Source organism: Equus przewalskii, chromosome 21, assembly GCF_037783145.1.
Source record: "Equus przewalskii isolate Varuska chromosome 21, EquPr2, whole genome shotgun sequence".
Taxonomy (NCBI): Eukaryota; Metazoa; Chordata; class Mammalia; order Perissodactyla; family Equidae; genus Equus; species Equus przewalskii.
In genome coordinates, this window is record NC_091851.1 from 28,177,619 (window position 1) to 28,198,500 (window position 20,882).

The 20,882-nt window shown below is 41.9% G+C and overlaps 2 protein-coding genes across 10 annotated transcripts in view; one reads left to right on the forward strand and one right to left on the reverse strand.

Annotated features, from left to right (window-relative positions):
- The window catches only part of TTI1 (TELO2 interacting protein 1), a 44,766-nt gene extending 44,396 nt beyond the window's left edge, over window positions 1-370 (reverse strand). For 2 of the 4 annotated variants that reach the window (XM_008517426.2, XM_070589188.1), the window contains exon 1: window positions 237-370. The gene's annotated coding sequence lies outside the window, so the exon portion shown is untranslated. Of the gene's footprint in view, window positions 1-138 lie in introns of all 4 variants that reach the window. The other 2 variants (XM_008517427.2, XM_070589187.1) reach the window with 2 other exon arrangements.
- RPRD1B (regulation of nuclear pre-mRNA domain containing 1B) overlaps window positions 320-20,882 on the forward strand; it is an 86,143-nt gene continuing 65,580 nt past the window's right edge. For 4 of the 6 annotated variants that reach the window (XR_011531083.1, XR_011531082.1, XM_070589191.1 and 1 more), the window contains exons 1-3: window positions 772-922; window positions 6,062-6,191; window positions 13,734-13,867. Coding sequence is in view for 4 of the 6 variants with exons in the window: in XM_070589191.1 (XP_070445292.1) it covers window positions 772-922; window positions 6,062-6,191; window positions 13,734-13,867 (415 nt within the window). In the remaining 2 variants the exon portion in view is untranslated. Of the gene's footprint in view, window positions 923-6,061; window positions 6,192-13,733; window positions 13,868-20,882 lie in introns of all 6 variants that reach the window. The other 2 variants (XM_008517428.2, XM_008517432.2) reach the window with 2 other exon arrangements.

The window sequence follows — 20,882 nt, forward strand, 5'->3', positions numbered from 1 at the left end:
ACGTGGGTGGTTCGGCAGAACCAAAAAGAAGCATGTGGGCGGGGGGGTGGGGGAGGCGGGCGGCCAGAGAGCAGGATGCGTACAGAGGATAGTGCGGCCTGGGGCCTGCTAGGTGAGGGAGGAAGCCCCCTCCCATACCCAAGTCGTGATCTCTCCTTCTCAGTGTCCCCTCAGGATCCCCCTCTAAGGGCTCGCGGTTGCTGGGCTCCCTCTTGCTCCCGCCACTCTTCCCTTACCTCGTCTTCCAGCCTTTCCCTCACTCTCCCGCCTCCTCCGCCCCGCCGGAAGTGACGCGTTAACTAGCGCGCCGGACAGCGCCAGAAAGGTTCTGCGGGAGCGGGAGAAAGGGTTCCGGTGGGACTCACTGCGCCGGCGTGCGGGCGCGAGCGGAGAAAGCGCCTTCTGGAGGCTGCTGAACTGCGCTCTTTTCCCGGGCTGTTGCTTTCGAAGTGCCGTGAGCGAGGTCCAGACAGGCCGCCGCCACTGGAGAGGCGTTTTTCTACAGCTCTGACACCTCCTGTGTCCAGCCACTCCGGCCCTTGCCCTTTGACCCCTCTCGGCGGGGTGAGAGGTCGGTGGCCATCTTGTGGCGGCGGCGCGGGCCGCTGTTTCTGCGGAGACTCATCCCCTCCCCCTCCTTGCCCCTCTGGCCGTCTGTCAGTCAGTAAAGAGTCCCCAAGGCCGTCAGGTGAGGCCCGGGCCTCGTCCGTTGCTCTTGCCGCCGCACTGGGCGGCCCAGGCCGCTCCCTGCCGGGCCTCACCGCTGCCACCATGTCCTCCTTCTCCGAGTCGGCGCTGGAGAAGAAGCTCTCGGAGCTGAGTAACTCTCAGCAGAGCGTGCAGACCCTGTCCCTGTGGCTCATCCACCACCGCAAGCACGCGGGACCCATCGTCTCCGTGTGGCACCGCGAGCTCCGCAAAGGTAATGACCCCCTCCCCTCCCTCTTGGACCCTCCCCCGAGTTATCCTCTCCGCCACCCGCTCCCGAGGCCTCTCGAGCTTCTTAACTGAGCCTTGCTTCCCAGGCCCGGGCCTCCGATTGCGTTTCTGAGGTTGGAAACAGTATTATCCCCATGTCTCCGAGAGGGAAACTGAGGCCCGGGAAGATTAAAGGTCCTAGTCTGAGGTTCCACCGACCAGGGCACAGGTGCCTGCATTCCCAGTTCCTCTAGCCCTTTTCCCCTCAGGCTCCTCCTGACGCTGGTGCCCATTATTATCTCGGCGGAGCTCAGCGCCTTGGTGCGGGGGGACTGGCCCCAGCCTGTCGGCTTCCAGGCGCTTTGCTGGGCATTTGGAGTAAGAGCCGGCGGACTGGAGTATGAGTGCCTAGGTTGAGTCCCGCCCAGACACTGGCTGAGTGACATCGGGCGTTTCTTCATCTATCTCGTTCCTGATCTGTGGAATGAGGACAGGAGAGCTGCCACCTACAGAGCCTTTATTCTCTGCCAGTCCCTCTGCTGAGCCCTTTACATGTGTGGGTGCACTCAGTCCTCAGAACGGCCCCATTTTGGAGAGGTTGAGGGGCCACGCCACCTAGACTTTGCCCATCAGGCTGCTCTTCTCGTCCAACTTTCATTGATGCTAGACCTTGCTCAGGATCTGACGTGGGACATTCATGGAGCTCAGCCTGTTGTGTATCAGGCACTGGACTGGATGCTTTGTTCACTCCAGAGGCCGACTGCCTGGAAGTTAAGCCTAACTTTGCCGTTTACTGACCCCAGCAGCTTAATCTCTGTCCCTCGATTTCCTTATCTAGAAAATGGAGATGACGGTAACTGGTATTTACTGTGCTTTTATTATGTGCCAGGTGCAGTACTGATGTCTTTACAGACAGTGTCATTTTCTAACTTCCTGGGCCCTATGAAGTGGGAACTTTGCAGATGAGGAAAAACTGAGGCTCCAACAGCTTGGGGTGAGGAGTAGACAGGACAGTCCAAATGAACATCCAGCAAGGTGTTGGGCACAGTGTGGGCATTCGGTAAATCACCGTGACATGGGCTACTGATTCCTCGGTGTGGGCATGGTCTTTGCCTCCAACATGCTTACAGTCTGGTGGGGAAAGATGGGCACTGCACAGCTCTCCGATACCCGGGTGAGTTCCCTTGCAGAAAGCTGAGGAGTGAAGCTTGGAGCTATTTGGACAGCCTGTCTGGTAGGCCCTTTATAGCATAGGAAATAACTCGTGTTCTCTGCTGTCGGTGAGGAAGGATTCCACCCTCTTACACATCAGGGGACTGAAGTGTGTAAGTGGTATTTTCAAGGTCTTAGAAATGGCAAGGCTCAGGGGCTGGCCCGGTGGTGCAGCGGTTAAGTTCATACGTTCAGCTTCAGTGGCCCGGGGTTCGCCACTTTAGATCCCGGGTGTGGACGTGGCACCGCTTGGCAAGCCATGCTGTGGCAGGTGTCCCACATATAAAGCAGAAGAAGATGGGCACGGATGTTCGCTCAGGGCCAGTCTTCCTCAGCAAAAAGAGGAGGATTGGTGGCAGATGTTAGCTCAGGGCTAATCTTCAAAAAAAAAAAAAAGGTGAGGCTCAGACTCCATCAGGCTGGCAGACTCCAAAATCCAGGATTCTTTCAGGAGACCCAGTTCTAGCCTCTAGCAGAGAACCTCCCCCCACAGTGTCCTGTGCTGTACTGAGATGGGGTCCCCTCCGCCCTCTGGGTGGTTGGGGGATAGAGCCTTCATATTCCCCACTGTGCCGTTCAAATATTATTTCCAACACCTGAGATGGAAAAAAATGCAAATTGCTTCTAGAGGATGAGATCTGGTAGGATCTCAGAGACAGGTCAGAGTCCATCTCAGATGTCACTTCTTTTGTGAAGCCTTCTTGATTTCCCACCTCACCCTATTTGAGTTACTGAAAATAACAATTTAGAGAGTGCATTTGTTTATGAAGCTCCTTTGACCCTAATCTCGTATGGTAGAATCTTACGTTTAAGTAGGCTGGGATTATTATCCCCCATTTTATAGGTGAGAAGATGAAGATACAGAGAGATTAAGTGCTTTGTTCAGGGCCATGCAGCTGGGACATGAGCCCAGAGCTCTCTGATGCCAAAACTTGTGCTTTGAAGTCTGTACCCAGTGCCTCAGTGCACTTAATAAGTGAAGGCAGTCGTCCGACTCCAACCAAACCCGTAGTGCTTTCGTCTGTTAGGATTAATCACTGCCTCCCACCCTGTCCCACACCAATTTAGCATTTATTTCATTCTTACTAGTTAAGTCTTTTTTACTAGATTGTGTTTCGAGGGAGAAATTAGGCCTTCCTGTTGCTCTGTAACGCCCACAGCGCTTAGCATGGTGTGTGTTACGCAGTTAAGAAATAGGTTCGGAGTTAAGTTGTGTTCTCTGGCATAATTTTCATGGTTGAATAAAGGAGCCAAACAACACTGTCTAATACAACCATCTATGGTGATAGAAATGTTTTATATCGGCACTATCCAACAAGGTAGCCACTTGCCACATTTGGCTCTTGAACACTTGAAATGTCTGACTAAGGAACTGAAGTTTTAAATGAATACAATAAAAAATTCAGTTTCTGAGTTTTGCTAACCACAGTTCAGGTGTTCAGTAGCCACGTGTGGCTGGTGCCTACCATATTGGACAGTGCAGAGCTGGAGGATGCTCTTTCAAGCATCAGAATATAGCTTCCTAATACCCAGGCTTCCTTCATGAATTGAAAATGCCCTCCCCACTGAAGTGGGAAAAGATTTTGTGCCCTAATGTTCAAATTGACTAGCCACTTAGTTTCTAGCCCGCCCCGAGTCTTTAAAAGGGGACATTTCTATCTGTGGGCCAGTCATTTTCCCTATCTAAGAGGTTCACAGACTGTCTCTTGTGTTGCCTTCAGAATACTTATGAGACTTACAAAAATGACTTTTTTTTGCTTAAATGCTACTTCTTGAGTGTTATTTTCTTTCCATTTTTAGAAATATTTCCTAATTTATCCCTTTGGGCTTCATTCTAGGTTGAACTTCTTCCCTTCGTTATGGAATAGTTTGGTGTAATGTAAAATGCTGTTAGGTGAACATTTTTTTAGTAGCGTGTTTGTATCTTGGCCCGAATGCTGGTAGATAGGCATTCTTTTCAAAATTGCTTTCTCTAGATGTCAAAACCAGCGAGACATGAAAATTTTTGGTCAGCCAGTTATTTAAACTTTGCTCAAGAACCGTTTCAACTAACTTGGAATGCGCCTCGGTAGAGGGTGAAAGGGTCTATTTTGTCATATTGGAAAGACATCCGAACAAGTGAGTTGTCACCCGGGGCTCAGGTGGAGGGTGTGTGTGTTGTGTGTATTATGGCTGTGTTCAGGTGCTCCAGGACTGCAGCCCATCACCTTTACACACATGGTGCTTCTGTTGACTCTGCAGGATGCTGGATGTGGAGGGATAAAGTTTATCTTACGTAAATCTCCATTGCTGAGTTTGAGGATGATGAAAATTAATTGGCATTGTAGATATGAAAACCTTGGCTCTCTAGCCTCTTAGCTATCGTGTTTGTAATACTGAAAAATGTATCAGGTCTTGAATGTCTAAATTGACATTTTACAAAATGGATTCTGGTTTTCTTAACAAAGTATGTGGAATTTGTGAAGCTGTGCTTAGTCAAATTTGCTTTGTTGAAATTCTGTTTTGCTTTTGAATCTGTTAACTTTCATGGTATTATAGGCTTGGTAGTTTTACTTGCTGCAACATCCCAGGAAAGGTTTGCTTTAAAAAAGAAAAAGCCCTTTGCCATAATCATACTTTTGTAGCAACAGTGGGGTATTGTAAATATTGACGCTTTTGTTCTGCTTTTGAATAATAATTAGAGCTGTTAGAGTGGAAGGTGGCTCCAGGTTTTCAATATTCTCATCAGTTGGCCATCTAAACTTACCAGAAGGTTAGTACAATGCAGGATGTCCATATTTAATTTTATGAGCACTTTGCATCATCAATTTAAACTATAACATGCTTTAAAAATTTTGTTTTTAACCTGGATTGTTCTCCTGTAGCTGCATTTAAAAATGTCCAATCTTATGTCAGCTGTGTCAGAATTTATACATGCTGTGTGCGTTTCAAAAGAAACAGAAATGGTTTCCAAGACAATTGGAGTAAGGACTAGTTATTCAGGTGTGTAAAGGTTGACATAGGGCTTGCTCGAGTTTTTCAGGTACTTTAGCATTGGAGAAAACTTCAGCGTTTTGAACTGATTGTGTTCTTATTTATTTCTTTTAAAAGAAAACTGGGACCAAAAATGGTAGTGATGTAACTTTGCAGTTGAGAAGTTATGTGCATAGAAGCCAGGAAATTCAGTAATGTTCCCCTAGGCAACTGTAACTCAGGCATATGCGTGAGGTTTTTATGGTTTAATATATGATACCATATAGAGCAATAGGAAATCCTACGTTTAGTATGTGTAAGAGAGAAGAATTATGGTTTTTGTGGGAGCCGTAATTTTGCATATCCAGATTTCAGATGTGTATAAATTTTCAATAATAATGCAGCATTAATGTATATTTGTATTTGAGATAAATATCCATTGGAGTGTCTAGAGATTCCTCTGGATTATAGAGTCGGTATCATTGACTGATTAGGGTTATTGGAATGTCCAAAGAAAAATTCTCAGTCTAGGAGCGTAAATTACAAGAATCTATTTTAAAATTGATACCTAACTTAGTCTTTCATTCTGCAGTATGCGATAATTAACAGTGAGTTAGAAATGTTCATCTTTGCAATAGAATAAATGGAAACCTTGGTTTTAACATGTTTTCTGGAGAGTATTGTCTGCTTATCCATTAGGAAGTTTTTTTATTATCTTCATTTTTACTATCAATTACCCTGGTTCAAATAACACAAAAATGAAGATGGCCCATTCTTATTACTTTTTTCAAAATTGTATTCTCACACTTGTTTTCTTAGAGACATCCAGGAGTTCCTTAAGTTGTTTCTTCAAACATATAGCAGCCTTGACCTCAAGATAATGCTTGTCTCAATATTCTTTAGAAATAGCTTAGGGCAAAAGAATTGCGAACTGAGAATTTCCTTGGTGTAAGCTAAATTATCTTTTCTTTTTTTCCAGCCAAATCAAATAGAAAGCTTACTTTTCTGTATTTAGCAAATGATGTCATCCAAAACAGTAAAAGGAAAGGACCTGAATTTACTAGAGAATTTGAATCTGTCCTTGTGGATGCTTTTTCTCATGTTGCCAGGTATGTTGTCTGTTTTGTTTTCTTTTTAAATGCATTACCTTTTCCTTCTCTTTGTTCTTTCCTTTTCTATGATAGCCTGTGTAAATTGACAGCTTTGTACTTTACAGAGATATGCTTTAGAGTGTTGCAAATTATGGCTTTAAGTTTTGCTGGGCCCTTAAGAACTATCTAGACAGGTAACACTTGGATGCAGTGAAGAGATTCAGTCTAGCACTTGAAGTGCATCTTTTCCCCTAGATGTATTCATTTATTGATTTCATTTCTTGAGTATGACATTTTCCTTGGTTTGGCTGAGTTGCCTCCTTAGCTTATGGTCAAAAAACAAAGCTAAACAGTACAAGTAACAAAACCATAATAGCAAGAAATTAGCCGTTTTTGCCTTCGTTTTTACTTACTTCCTTCTGAATGTCTAGATGTCTAATTTACTAAAAATAGTAGTCATTACTGTAACTGTAAAGACGATAATTATTAGTGTGGAAAGTAGGTATTTGCCCTGGCTATCTCCTGTTACGTTTCTGCCACCACTGTGTTTTGTGACAAGAAAGCCTGGAACATAGAGCACCCACACAGCTCGCAGCACAGAAAGTGTACGTTTGATTAAAAGGTTTATCAGTCATTTTTATACATTTAAAAACAAACTGCTTTTCTGTAGACACAAACTTGTTGCCCAGGAGGAGCAAAGAAAAACTATTTTTCACTATAATATTACCTAGTAAACGTATAAAAATAACATTTTTGCAAAAGGAAATTGGGAAGGGAGAAAACGAGACGAGTGGGTTAAACAAAAATTATTCTAGGGTCCAAAGTGTAAGTGAAAGACCTTTGATGTGAAAATAAGTCTGGCATTCCATGAAAGATTTGAAAAGTTTGAAGGAATAAATTAAGAAATCCAAAAGAAAGAAGTGATATCTAGCTTTCTATAGAGGGAAAAAAGATTTCTGTGTGTCAGCTACATTCAGAGGTGGCTCTTTCTCTTTGGTGAACGTGAACACTGAAGAAGCAGAATGTGTGATGAGCTTGAATAAATACTGAATCCTCATAACAGAGAGGGAGCTGGGAAGAGAGTGCTAGAGTAGCTCTCTGAAATTGGAAACAGGCGCTTTCTTATTTGGAGGAGATTTAGTTCAAAGTTCCGTAGGCTTTGGCTGCGGCTCTGCCTCTAGCACTGTCTGAATGGCCTTGCATGTGTTACTTAGCTTTTTGAGCCCAGGTTTCCTACTTGGTTAAAAGGGGTGACACCACCTCTCTCATTAGAGTTGTTGTGAGGCTACAGTAGAACAGTGTGTTCGAAAGTACCTAGTACAGTGCCTGATCCACAGTCTGCTCATTCGTGGGCATATACTAAATTATAAACTCTGCGAAGGGAAGGACCATTTCTTTTTTATTCTTTGCTGTATCCCAGGCATCTCATAAAGTGGCACAGAGCTGTTAGGTTATGTAGCTTTAGGCAGTACCATTTATGTAGCCTTGATGGTGCATAGTGTCCCAGGAGCTGGGCAACATTTTGATCCGCCCTGGCACAGAGTAGGGGTTCAGTAAATATTTGTTGATTGAGTTAATTAATTCAGGGTATAGGAAATTGACTAAAATCATTTCCTGTAGGGATAGTAAACTTAACATTTTTATTTAAAAATTGAACAATAATCGTTAGCTACCCCCAAACCAGAAAAGGGCAAGTAGAAAGAGGTGGGAGAAGAGGGATGGGCAATCCCAAGATTCAGAATTTCTTTTCTACTTGGTAACCTGTCTAGGAGGCACTGTGAAAACGTCTTGGCAAATTTTATGACATTATGGGGAAAACATACCTGGTTCTTCTTAATTAAAAAATAGCCCTAATTCCTTTTTTTTTTTTTTGCATTCTAGTTCTTTTAAGCTCCTGTTTGGGTATTATATTCAGGATTCCCATGGTTCCAACTCCCTCCCGCCCCCCACATTATTAGAACAGTGAGTCCAGCCATTCCACTTCAATCCTGACACACCTTGTCAATACCTTATCAATAGTAAGAAGTGCTCTCTGTAAGGTTTTTCCTGGCCAGTTGATGAACAAAGATAGTTGACGCATGAATATTGACAAAATTGGTTAGGTATATCATTATGATAGGTAATCCTACCTCCTCCCTCAAACCGCCCTGAAAACAAACCAACCAACCTCTCAAGTGAGAGAAAGCTGCCAGGCTCATAGGGTAGATTTAATTTGAAGAGCAGTGTAAATAACGAGACTCTGAAGTTATTTCCCACCCAAATGCCTTCTTGTTTTCTTCTCAGTTTGGAGATAGTTGTGCACTTCATTTTTCATTTGAGTGCATACTGTGTGCCAAGTACTGATCCAGACACTAGGAGGGCAGCAGCGAACAAGGCAGGCAAGGACAAATCAATGAACAAGATACTTCCAGAGAGTGATAATGTGGACATAATAAAATAGAATGACGTTCTGGAGTGGGACCTCTTCTAGTGTGGTGGAGGCAGGCTTCTCTAAGGAAATGACATTCGAGGGAATCATGCGAAATAGGAACAGCTATTAAGAGGAACCTAAGGGAGAAATAATCTTGGCATGTTAAGAGGATCAGGATGAAGGCTGGTATAGTTAGAACACAGTGTGAGCAAAGTGAAAAGTGGCATCCAGATGAGATCGGAGAGCTAGGCAGGTGCCAGTCATGTATGCCTCGTAAGCTGTGAGAGAGTTAGGATTTCGTTCTGATGGGAGGTCAGTGAAGGGTTTTAAGCAGGGGAATGATATATTCCAATACATTGTTGAAGGATCCCTCTGGCTTGCTGTGGAGAATGAATTATAAAGGCCAAGGGAGGGGCAGGGACAGGAATTGGGATGGTTTTGCTTTAGTATAGGCTAGAGATGACATCAGCTAGGACTCAGAAACAGAAGATAACAATAGTTTCTGGTTGCTGGATATTTATTTTGTGGATGGAGTTCCCCCCAACCGCCCCCCCACCAAGTAAAACTGATAGGATTTATGGGAGCTAGTAGTGAAGGGAAAGAGAAATCAAAGATAGGTTTTTGATAGGAGTAAGTGCGTGGCTGTTGGTGCTGTTTACTGAATGGAGATTGGGGGAAAGATATGGTAGAGGAAACTAAGAGTTTTCTTTTGGCCATGTTAGTTTGAGATGGCTGGTAGATATCCCAAGGGGCGATTCTAGATAGGCAGGTGGATGAAATAGTCTTAGTAGGAAATTAATTTCTGGAGACATAAATTTGGAGTTATCACCATATGCTTATTTGTTTACTATTGTGTCATAGGTCCCCAAGACCACTTTCAGGTTTGGTGACATGGTAGGAGAACTTACAGAACTCAGTGTTTAGATCTGCTCGTGGCTATAATTTATTAACAACAAAAGAATACAAAGCAAAATCAGCAGAGGGAGAAGGCGCATGAAATGGAGTCCACAGGAGACCAGACATAAGCTTCCAAGAGTCCTCACGGTGGAGTCACACAAGACACACTGAACTCCTCCAGCATTGAATTGTGACAGCACGTGTGAAGTGTTGCCTACCTAGGAAGCTCATTAGAGACTCAGTTGCCCAGGGTTTTTATTGGGGTTGGCTACAGGCACTCTCTGCCAAAGTTCCGGACTCCTAGGAAGAAAGCAGGTGTCCAGCATAAACCATGTTGTTTGCACAAACAGTTTAGGCACAGTAAGCCACCCTTATCAGTTAGGAAATTGCGGAACACCCCAGATGCCAGCCAAGGGCCAGCCTTGTGAGCAGGCCTTTCTAAGGGTAGCAGTCTCCTGCTTGCTGTGTTAACTCTTCTGCACAATTGCAGAGAACATTTCTGCTCCAGCTTTGCATGAGGTGCTGTTGGAAGTGCTGGGGATACTTAAAAAGAATTCCTGCCTTTAGTAAGTCTACCATAGGCCTACAGTGCAAGGGATAAAACAGAAACACACAAATTATAGTGGCTGTACCAAGGAAGTGCCGTTAGAACTACAGAGGAAGAAAAGGCCCCCAACCTGGCTGGGCAAGGCCTCAGGTATCCAGCTGACACTTCAAGCAGCAATTTCGTGTGTGTATAATACACACTTTTCACTTTTTACATCAGTTTTGCAGTGATTGAATTTATAATTAAGCAGTTAAAATACATACTAAGTTGTGTTCAACGTAATAAGTTATGTATGTAGTTATTTATCATCTTGCAGTTTATTCATTGATTAGCAGCAAAGATTTTTTTGTTTTTTCACTAACAGTTTCTCAATTTAGAATGGAGTTAGTGCAACCTGAAAATATAGCTCCTTCTGTTGTAAAACAACTGTATTGCTTTAGTTGTATCCGATTCCAGGTGCTAAAATGACTTCTAATTCATTGGAGCTACTTATGGCAAAACGTCATCAGTAAAAAGATTTTTTGAGTGTTGTCTCTGTAACTTTGAAACTTATCTGGCAAAACCTTGATTTACTATAGTGCTCAAGGAATCCTGGTTCATTACATTCACTGATTAAACTAGAGCCCCGTTTTGGCTTTAGCCTTTAGTGGTGAAAGCCTTTTGAAAATGTCCTTTGGTTACAACAGGTTTGAGCATCAGTTTCTACTGTATAGTAATGTGGCTGAAGCTGTACTCAAAATCAGTCTTAGTCTTAACTGAGTGCCAATATCCCCAGGAATTGTCAATGGTGGGTGGGTAGGTGGGTCTTGTGCCCCTCCCCTCTCTTTTAACTAAATCCTTGATAAGCATTTGTTGTCATGATTAGCTTCTCTTTTTAAGTGATCAGAGAATTTGCAGAGAACAGATTATATGTTAGAAGTACCAGCCAGTTAATTAAGTTCTGATTAGTTGTGATTTGGTTATAATGACTTTATTTTTCTAAGCCATACATTTGATCACATCAGGGACTTCCATTGCCTTTAGGATAAAGGCCACATGCTTAATATAGCATTTGGGGCCCTCTATAATCTAATTCCAGTCCATCGTCAGATTCTTCTGCTATTTCCACACCTTCCCCATATACTTAAGCCACCTGAGTTACTCACAGCTTCTCCCTCTTCACCTTGTTCTATTGGATGTTCCATTCAAAGGAGAGGAGATACCATGAGCAAAAGCTCATGCCTGAGAAGGAGCAGGTTCTGCATAGAAAATACGTAGGGTTAGTGTTGGTAGAATGTGAAGCCCCAGGTAGGGTACGGAAAGGTTGCAGGGCTCCTGGGTCAAGGCCTAGAGGTCAGGACGTATGCCTTATTCATATTCCAAGTGCAGTAATTCATAAACCTCATTGAATGAGCCATGAGTGCTTAGTTGATGTCTGACATGAATGACCTTGATTTAAAGATGATTGCTGAAAGTTAACTAATTTTTTGGGCTACTGAAACCTATCTAAAGTTTTTCAAAAAAGATTGCGATCAGACAGATATTTGTTGTGCTTGTTCTAGGGTGGCTAGCAGTGGGAGAAAAAGACAGATCCCTGCCCCTGAGAAAGTTACATTCAAATGCAAGGAGTGTAAACAACAAGTAAAGTGTATAGCATATCACAAGATAAGTTGTGTGGAGAAAAGTTAAATAGGGCTAGGGAGTGTAATTTTAAATAGGGAGATTAGGGAAGGACTCACTGAAAAGGTGCTATGTAAGGTAAGTATACACCTGAAGGAGGAGAGAGAACGAGCCATGCCACCACCTGGGGAAACGTGGTTCCAGGCCAAGTGAGCTTTAAGTGCAAAGGCCCTGAGGCGGGAGGGCCAGGGTAGTTGTAGGGGAGGGAGGAGGTCAGGAAGTAGGAGATAAGGCCTCGGAATAATGGGCTGGGTTGAGAAGGGCATCATAGGCTTTATAAGAACTTTCACTGTATTCTGAGGGAGAATGAGAAAACCGTGAAAGTTTTGAGCAAAAGAGTGACGTCATCTGCCTTAACACACTAGTTAGAATTATGTTTTTAAAGCTTAGAATAGATTGTAGGAGGACAAGGGTGGAAGCAGGGAGACCGATAATGAGGCTGTTGTAGTAATCAGGCAAGAGATGATAGTGGCTTGGACCAGGTTGTTAGCAGAAGAGGTGAGAAGTAATTTGTTTCTAGATATATTTTGAAGGTGGAATAAGTGTTTGATCTCAAATATCAAATAATTAGGTCATATCTTCAAGTTTTATAAACTACTAGTGGAAATGTTTTTACCTTTTTTTCCTCTCTCTCACCTTTGACTAAAAGAAAAAAGGTTTAAGAAAAAATAATTTGTATGTACCCTGATTTAGTACTTGGACCCCAATTCAGTGAAACTTGTCGCCAATAATTCATAAGTAATACAATATGACTGGATTAGGTTGAAACCTCACTTCACCTTGAATGTTAACATAAGTTTTAGAAAAGTGCTGTCAGGGCTGAGGGGAGGTGAAATTCCCATCTCGGTGCATTTGGTGTGGTTTCTTCTTGAAGTTCCCATTAAAGATATTGACTTAGATACTGAGATGTCAGGGTATCCCTTCCTGTTTGAAGTCACTCAGTGTAAGATCATTGACATCCGGACAGCTTTCCAAACCAGAACGGTTCATCGTAACACAGTGGAGGATGGGGAATTCGTTTTCCTTTCAGAAAGTCTCCCCCCACTCTTCCACTTGCTGTCTGCCATTTTATGGCAAGCAGCTGGTTCACATCAAGTGCTAGTTATAGTCAGCTCATTGAAAAATGTTGTTTCAGGATTATAATATGTCAGGAAAAAAACTAGCTTCTTTCAGAAATAAATTACAGAGGACAGTCTTATACTCACTGTGTTCTAAGATTATCTGTTAGACACTTTTGTGTGCACCTGGAATACAAACCTCGTCCAGAATTAAAAAATCATGAAGTGTGGGGCTGACCCGGTGGCTTAGTGGTTAAGTTTGCTCCACTTCAGTGGCCCAGGGTTTGCGGTTTCAGATCCTGGGCACAGACCTACACAGTGCTCATCAGGCCATGCTGTGGTGGCGTCCCACGTACAAAATAGGAAGACTGGCACAGTTATTAGCTCAGGGGCAATCTTCCTCACCAAAAAAAAGAAGTAGTTAATGTAAAGTTGAGATCAGTCTTGGCATATATGCATGGACAATTGTATTTATACTTGTAGAGGTCTTGGTGTGTTAGCATTGATGAGTTGTAGTGAATTTATTCCCCATTTTAAACATTTGTGGGTTTTTTAGAAAATTTTTTTCTATCCTTAAAAGTTTTGGCCCCCCTTTAATTTCCAGCAGAATGTTTGGCACTAGATTTCAGTTAACGTCTTCTTAAAAAGCAATCTGTCACAATTAATAGGATCGATTTTTGATAATTCTCTGTCTGTAAAAATCAACCATTGGCTTTTTGCCCTTTTTGCCCCATCTCTCAAAGGGGATAAAAGGCACAGATTACTTCTGTAACATAATTCCTCTCTCATCCCTGTGCACCACAGGAAGAATGCAGTTTCTGGTCAAGTTTTGGGTAACCATTTATCACAAAATGTACCTTACTCTTCCTTCTGTTTTTAAATATGTAAATCATTTAGTCAGTTGTTGATTTTTTTTTTTAAGCAGATCTGTCATAATCAAAAACAAAAAATCTTAAGCTTATACATATCTTTTCGTCTTTTCTGGGCAGAGAGGCAGATGAAGGCTGTAAAAAACCTTTAGAAAGATTGCTGAACATCTGGCAAGAAAGAAGTGTGTATGGCGGCGAGTTCATACAGCAGCTGAAGCTGTCTATGGAGGACTCCAAGAGCCCTCCCCCCAAAGGTAGAAACATCACCACATGTTTACAGCTCTTGGTCTTTGCCTACTTTCGAATCAAATATGAAAAGCTGCAGTGGGGGTTGCTGTGAACCACCAGCGATTATATGATTCTTCAGAGAGAGATGATCATAAATGATGGTGAGAATTTATGTAGTGCTCGAAGCGTGTAAGCCTGGTTCTAGTGTTCATGCTATTCATCATCTCACACCCTGAATTTTGCTCTGTATTCTCCTTGGCTCTCTCCTGCCTTTCAGAGACTTTCTTTGCACAAGGGAGAGGAACAACAAAGTTGTCTAGAGTTGGGGGAAACTAGGCAGTACTCAGGACTAAGATTTTGTCCTAGCCCTGCACTAACTGCTGTAGGATCTTGAATAGTACCTTAGCCCTTTTAGAACTTGGTTTCATTAAATACTGATGTGACTTTGGAACATACTTTTGATGGTTATCAGCTTGCCGTCTAAAATTGATTTTGGTCTTTACTGAACCCAGGATATCCTCAGGAAGTGTGGACAGGTATGTGTGTGAATTTTACCACTTCTTTCTTAAGAGCTTATGTTATTTTTTTTCTTTAAAGAGGAGTAAGATCAAACGTTATTTGGTTCTTTGGGTTCTGGTTAGCTGCAGTTTGATTCTAGTTGGCATGACATGTTTCTAAGCTACAGATCTGCTCTGACTGCACACACACTCATTGCCTAGAGCATCAAGTCCAAGTACTAACATAGTATTTAGGACCCTTTATAATCTGAACTAGTTTGCTTTTCCAGATGTTGCCATTCCCTCATGTACACCATATTCTTGGACCGTTCTAAATTACCAGCAGTTTCCCCTCTGGATGCTCAGTTGGCACCACTTCCTTTGTATCTGCTGTTGCCTCTGCCTGAAACGTCCTTCTGTCCCTTTTACTGTGTGGTGACCTCTTCAAGAATGCTGTTCTCATTCTGACACCTTCTCTATCTTGTCTGGGCATGTGTAGCCATTCCCTCTGTGTTCCTCTGGTACTTTGTACATGTCTCTGCCGTAGAACTTAGCCATGATTAGCATATGATAATATCATTCATTCAGTAAGCCTTTATTGTTTACCTTTCATGATCTCTTCCAGGGCTGAGTTTATATGCATTTCACTTTCCTGTGAAACGAAAGATTAGAGGCTTTCTAAGAATGACATAAGTGTTTACAGGCTGCAGGTCATTTTTGTTTTACTTGGAGTTGTAGAAAACAATTTTGGGATCACTCTGGTGGTAGCTTCTGGAAAGCAAGGTGTTCTGTTTTGGATTCTGATAGTGTTTGTACTGTGTCCTGTGGAGATGTTCTGCAGAGCGTTGGGGAAGTATCCAGCATTCTTTTCTCTGCTCAGTCTTAGAGTTCGTTGGTAAACAGTGCTGATTTTTTAAAATACCTTTAAGGCAAATAGGAGAGCTCTGGAAGATGATGTTTAAAGCTAAGTGTTGAATTTCAATTCACCAAGCATTTGCCAGATATGTACTTTGAGTAACTGCTATGCTTGATGCTACAGGAAAGAACGAGAGGAGTGAGAAATGGTTCTGCACTCAGGGAGCAGTCAGACAAATTGGGGAATTTGTGGCAGTGGTAGATTTGAAAATAGCTCCCTTGAGTTTCTGGGTTTTTTTTTTTGAGCGTCTAGACATTAACAACAGTAGAGCCGGTATTCCTCTATGTGGAGGGTAATGCTGGTCCAGGGATAATTTCTTTCTCTGTTCTGTAAAGACGACACATCTCAAAAGGTTACAATGTGTGTATAGTCCCAACTCACTCACTCTGTCTTCGCATTGTCGTCTTTGGACCTGAGTTATCAGAATATTTTACCACAGTCCTTTCAAAATACTGATGAGTTCTTCAGACGTTTATTTCCAAATTTAAATAGTCCTTTCAGATTTCAGCTTTGATTCATGGGTAATTCTTTGTCTTCAGACAACTTTTTAGAGTTTAACTTTGAAATAACATTTTTGCTTTGAAACTTTGACAGATCTTCTAGCATTGGAAAATGTGTGAGTTTAGGAATTTTGTTTTAGAACTCGAGGTTTCTAGAGTTTATATACCTGTCTCCCCAGGTGTTCTAGAGTTGTCTCTCTGTTCTAGGGAATACTCAGGCTGCTGCTTGACTGAATGGAACTTCGTTATTTACTTGAGTCACATGTGAATCACGCGGTATCCTATAGTTGCGGGATTTAGAAAGGAACTGTAGATACAAAGGGAAAAGCATTTATTGAGCACTGTTAGACACCAGCCACTCTGCTGGCTGCTTTTCGTGTTCATTTATTTTAAACCCTTATGACTACTCTCTGAATTTGGTATTATTTTCATATTTCAGATGAGAATACTAAGGCTCAAAAGGGTATAGTAATTTTGTCCAAATAGATGTAATTGGTAAGTAGAGAATTCAGACCCACTTCTATATGACTTTAAAGCCTGTGTTCTTCGCACCATACTTTTTCCTTGAAACCACATGGATTCAGTAGACTTGAATTAAGGTGTGGATTCATGAACAGGTCACCCAGCTTTCCTGGACCTTAATATAGTTAGTTTAGCTATTCAGAGCAAGGATTTGAAATGAGACTACCAGTGTATTAATCCCAGCTCTGCCACTTCGAAGCTGTGTGACCTTGGGCATGGCATTTGACCCCTCTGAGCCTCAGGTTCCTCGTTGTACAATATGGCTATTAATAGTAATACCTCATAGGGTTGTTGTGAGGATTACTTGAGATAATGTAGGTAAGATGTTATTAATGTGATATGATTTTTATTCCCCCTGCCCTGTTCTAATATCTGATATTCTAAATTTCTGGATATGAACTAGTAGCAAAAGTGGGGGAGATTGGTTAGTATTTTCAGTCCCCCAGATTTTGTGCCAGGCAAAATCACAAGGGTTAAGAGCAGGAGCTCTAGGCCCAGCTTCCCAGGTTCAAGTCCAGACCTGGCCGCTCAGTTCAGTGAGTGATACGGGTAGTACGGTCAGAGCTGTGCCTTGGGTGTTAGCCCTTTGCTTGCTGCAGACCTTTTTCTCTCTACAAGTAAAGTTTAATATGCTTTTTTAAAAATTTCCCCTTATTTTGCAGGGAGGAGCAAAGAATGAGGGAGCTGTTGCCAACAATATTTCCTGATTCTTTTTTCATTCTAAAAATAATAAAAATCTGTGGGATTTTTTTTTTAATCACAGAAAATTTCAAGTGGATCCTTTAGAAGATCCAGCTTTATGGGTAGACGGCTGCATTTTGTAATGTTATTTGCGATCCTTCAGTCTAGGTTTTTGCCTTAAAATTAGTTTCACAGTTTGCCATAATGTCTGGAATCTACCACAATCAGGTCTCCAAGAGGCATACCATAAACTCTTAGGTACCAGAGGGACTTGAAGGTTAGCTGAGTACAAGCCCCCTGGAGACCCAGGGACAGATTGGAGGGTAGAATAGAAGGTGCACAATATGAGGACAGGCTGGTTTTGGCCACCCATAGTGTTTGCCCTGCCTGTAAACAGAGTGGTTGAGTGAGTGAAAAAGGGAGTGTAGATACTGTGATCAGAAGCCAACTTGAGAGTGGAAGGTGCCTTATCTTAGGCGTAGGAATGGACTGACAGATTTCCTAGGCTATTTTTAATGGCTGTCTGACTACACTGAGAACACTGCTAACTTGGTACTAGTGAGTCAGGGGAGAGTTGCTAGAGCACGCTGTCCCATTTGTGTAAAGGGAAGCATTGATAGTCGTTTCTGGCATGGCTCTAGCACTCTTCAAGCTCTATGCTTCCTCTGCCTTCAAGAGGTTTCAAACAGGTCTGTTGACGCTTGTCTAGGTATTATAGGAATGTAAAGGAATAAGAAATTCAGTGTTTCTATCAGAGAGGTAAGGCCTGTGTCCGCCAATGGCCATACAAAGTAGCAAGGGCCAAGCACTTTCAAAGAGAGGCCCCAGTGCTGTGGGAGTTAGAGGGAGATGATGCTGACTGAGAGGAGGGAGTGCTCGAGATGATGTTACCATTACCACAAGTAGGCTTTGAACTTAGGTGGCCATTCCAGGTTTTCAAATAGAGGTGTGACGGGGTGAGAGCTCAGCTTTAGAGAGATTAATTTCATAAGAGTGTAGTCTGAGTTGGAAAAGGAGTGACTGGAGGCGAGGATTGGTTGGAACAGTGGTCGGGACGAGACATGATAAAAGACAGATTGCTGGTAAGAGGCTGTGGGAAGGAGTAGGAAGAGGAGATATGTAAGAATCCCTCAGAGGTGTGGCATCTGCTAGAAGTGGGGACTTCAAGAGAGATTCCGGGGGTCTCAGGCTTTGTGGTTGGAAGATGGGGCCAGTGAAAGTGTTCATAGTGGAAATAGACAGCTCAGCAAAGAAGGAACCCGAAGGGGGAATGATGAATAATTCATTTCTAGTAGGTCCTCCAAGTGGAGATAAGCGAGAACTGGAAAAGTAGAATGATATAGTTACCTCCTGCTATACCCTCTTGCATCAGCATGGCAGAGGACGGAAATGGCCCTGAGACTGTTTTCATCAGTTTGATTTCAATTTTTAATGAGTCAGTGGCAGCATGAAGTGGTAAAAACTCCAGATTAGGAGGCAGACGACTTTGACTGTAGGATCCAGACTTAGACTCACGAGCTCTCAGACTCTGGACAAACCGCAGCCTGTGGACCTTGATATGCTCGTGAAAAAACATAGGTGGGGAAAACAGAAACAGGTCTATCTAAGGCCTTCCAGTGCCAACTTTCGTGATTCTGAGTGTCCTAGGATATTTGGTGATGTGTGGTTTTTATATGTAATAATTTCTGTATGAGAGTTTGAAAACTGAAGAATTCAAAATTTATAAGTTTTTCTACCTTCTTTTGTGTATTTAACATCTATTTATTTATTTATTGAGCAGGTGCTCGGAGGTGAACAGAACATAAGTTTTTTTTTTTGCCCTTGGAGTTACATTCTAGTGGCCACTCCTCCACACAGCCACTTTGATGCTGTAGTGGCTAAATGTCTGGGGGGGCCATACCACACACTATAGATAAATTAGGCAGCTGCTGTGTGCTAAGTACTGTTAGATATTTCACATGCAAATTATATCCTAACAGATTTTCTGTTTTAGAAATATAGCAGTCCTTGCTTTGCATAGTAGTGCAAAACTGTAAAAAATGACCATGCAAGCTGAAACCATGCAAAGTGATCTTAATAAATCAATGGGAAAAATCATGATTGTTCTATGACTTTTAAAATTTTTTTGTCAAAAAATTGAAAGCTCACTGTTGATTACAAATGTATAGAGAAACAAAGAAGATTCTAAAACTAGTATTTATTTATTGTGCTATGGCATGAAAAATTAGAAACATTGAGAATTAAAGTGTTTTATTTCTTTGTAACAAACTTATCAAGAGTGGGTTGAACAAAGGTTGCTTTCTTAGATAATTGATGATATGGAAGAAGCATCTTTTCTGTCTTAGTGTATTGTCATACTTCTTCCTAAATTTGGATCAGCTTCCAGCATTTCATCCCTTGTGCTTTCAGTGTCATGAAATATCTCTGAGAGTTCCTTTAATATGAAGTTTTTTGTCAGCATCACTCTAAGACATTGTCATCCTTTTCATCACAGCCCCTTTCTTCATTTTTGTTGCTATGTTGGCCTTCACTAAATTCCTCTTGCTGTGAATCTGGTCTCTAGAAGGGTATGACAGCACCAGCCTTCCTACAGCCAGCTGTTTCTTCTACAACTCCATTTATGTTCCATTCACATGTCTCTTCCAGCATTAATTTTAGTTTCTTTGCTGCGCTTTCATCTTTCTCAGTCGGTTCCCTGTTTTGATTAGTCATTTTTATAAAACGTCACGTGGATTTTATCACTGGGAGACAACAGAACTAAACACTTTGCCGTCTGTGTGAACTGAATAACAAATGTGCAGTGACCCATCACTGACCTTGAAAGAAGTAATGTGATCAGCGATCATGATGCACTTGTGTTATTTACATAGTGGTCTGTGGGCTGAAGTTAGCCCTGGAGTTTGTTGTTTGTGCAGTTACTCTGGATTCACACACCATGGTATCTGAAATTTGAACCATGTTATTGGGGGGACTGGTGTCGTTTACACAGTGGTAATAAATCCGTGCATAATAGAATCATGCAAAGTGAGGACTGCCTCTACTGCAAATGCTGCTGTTTCTTTTTTTTCAGTAGAATAGACAAACAACATTAAGAAAAGATGAAACATGATATTGACTTTGCTTTCACGTCAAACATAGTTTGGTCAGTTAATGTATAAGGTAGGAAACAGGAACTACATCCTTGATTCCAGAAGAAAGTGTTTAATTAAGCAAGAAGTGTACGTTATTCTGTGTATGACTCACAGAGTTCTGAGGCAGGTGCATGGTAACCCCTCATTTGACAGATGAGAGGGTAGTTGTGTGTCGCTAAGTAATTCGACTGCAGTGGATAGGGCACAGATTTTGAAGCCATACCTTTAGTTGAGTTATTTAACCTCTCTGGGTCTTCATTTTCTCACTTGAAAAATAGAGATATTACATCTTAGAATTGTTGAGGATTAAATGTAAAGAAACGATTGCAATGCCTGGCACACGTTAGGTGTCCGATAGTTTCTTGACTTTCCAAACCTGAATTTATCACTTAGATTTATGTCCCATGGTGGTTTGGCATGTATTTTGTATTGTCCAATTTGATGCAAAAGGAATGATTTTGGAATTAACACATGTCATAACAATTTAAAAGCATATGATACAAATAATAAAAAATGTAACCTGTTAGCCTCAAAAGTGGTTAATTTTAAACTGGTAACTTAAGTCATTTGTCTTAGTAGTGTCAATCATATTTCTAGTAATGGTTATTTTTAAGGTAAAATTAGGTTTGTTTTGCTTTTAAAAGGATAGTTTAAAGGATATTTGTGTTTAGAGTTTTTGACACAATTTTATTTCTACTCTCTCTACTTTTTCTCTCTACTTTTGATTTTCTGAAATTATCCTTGAAAGCATAAAGTATCTCATTTTATATGTAGTACATTCTCTACAAACTCTT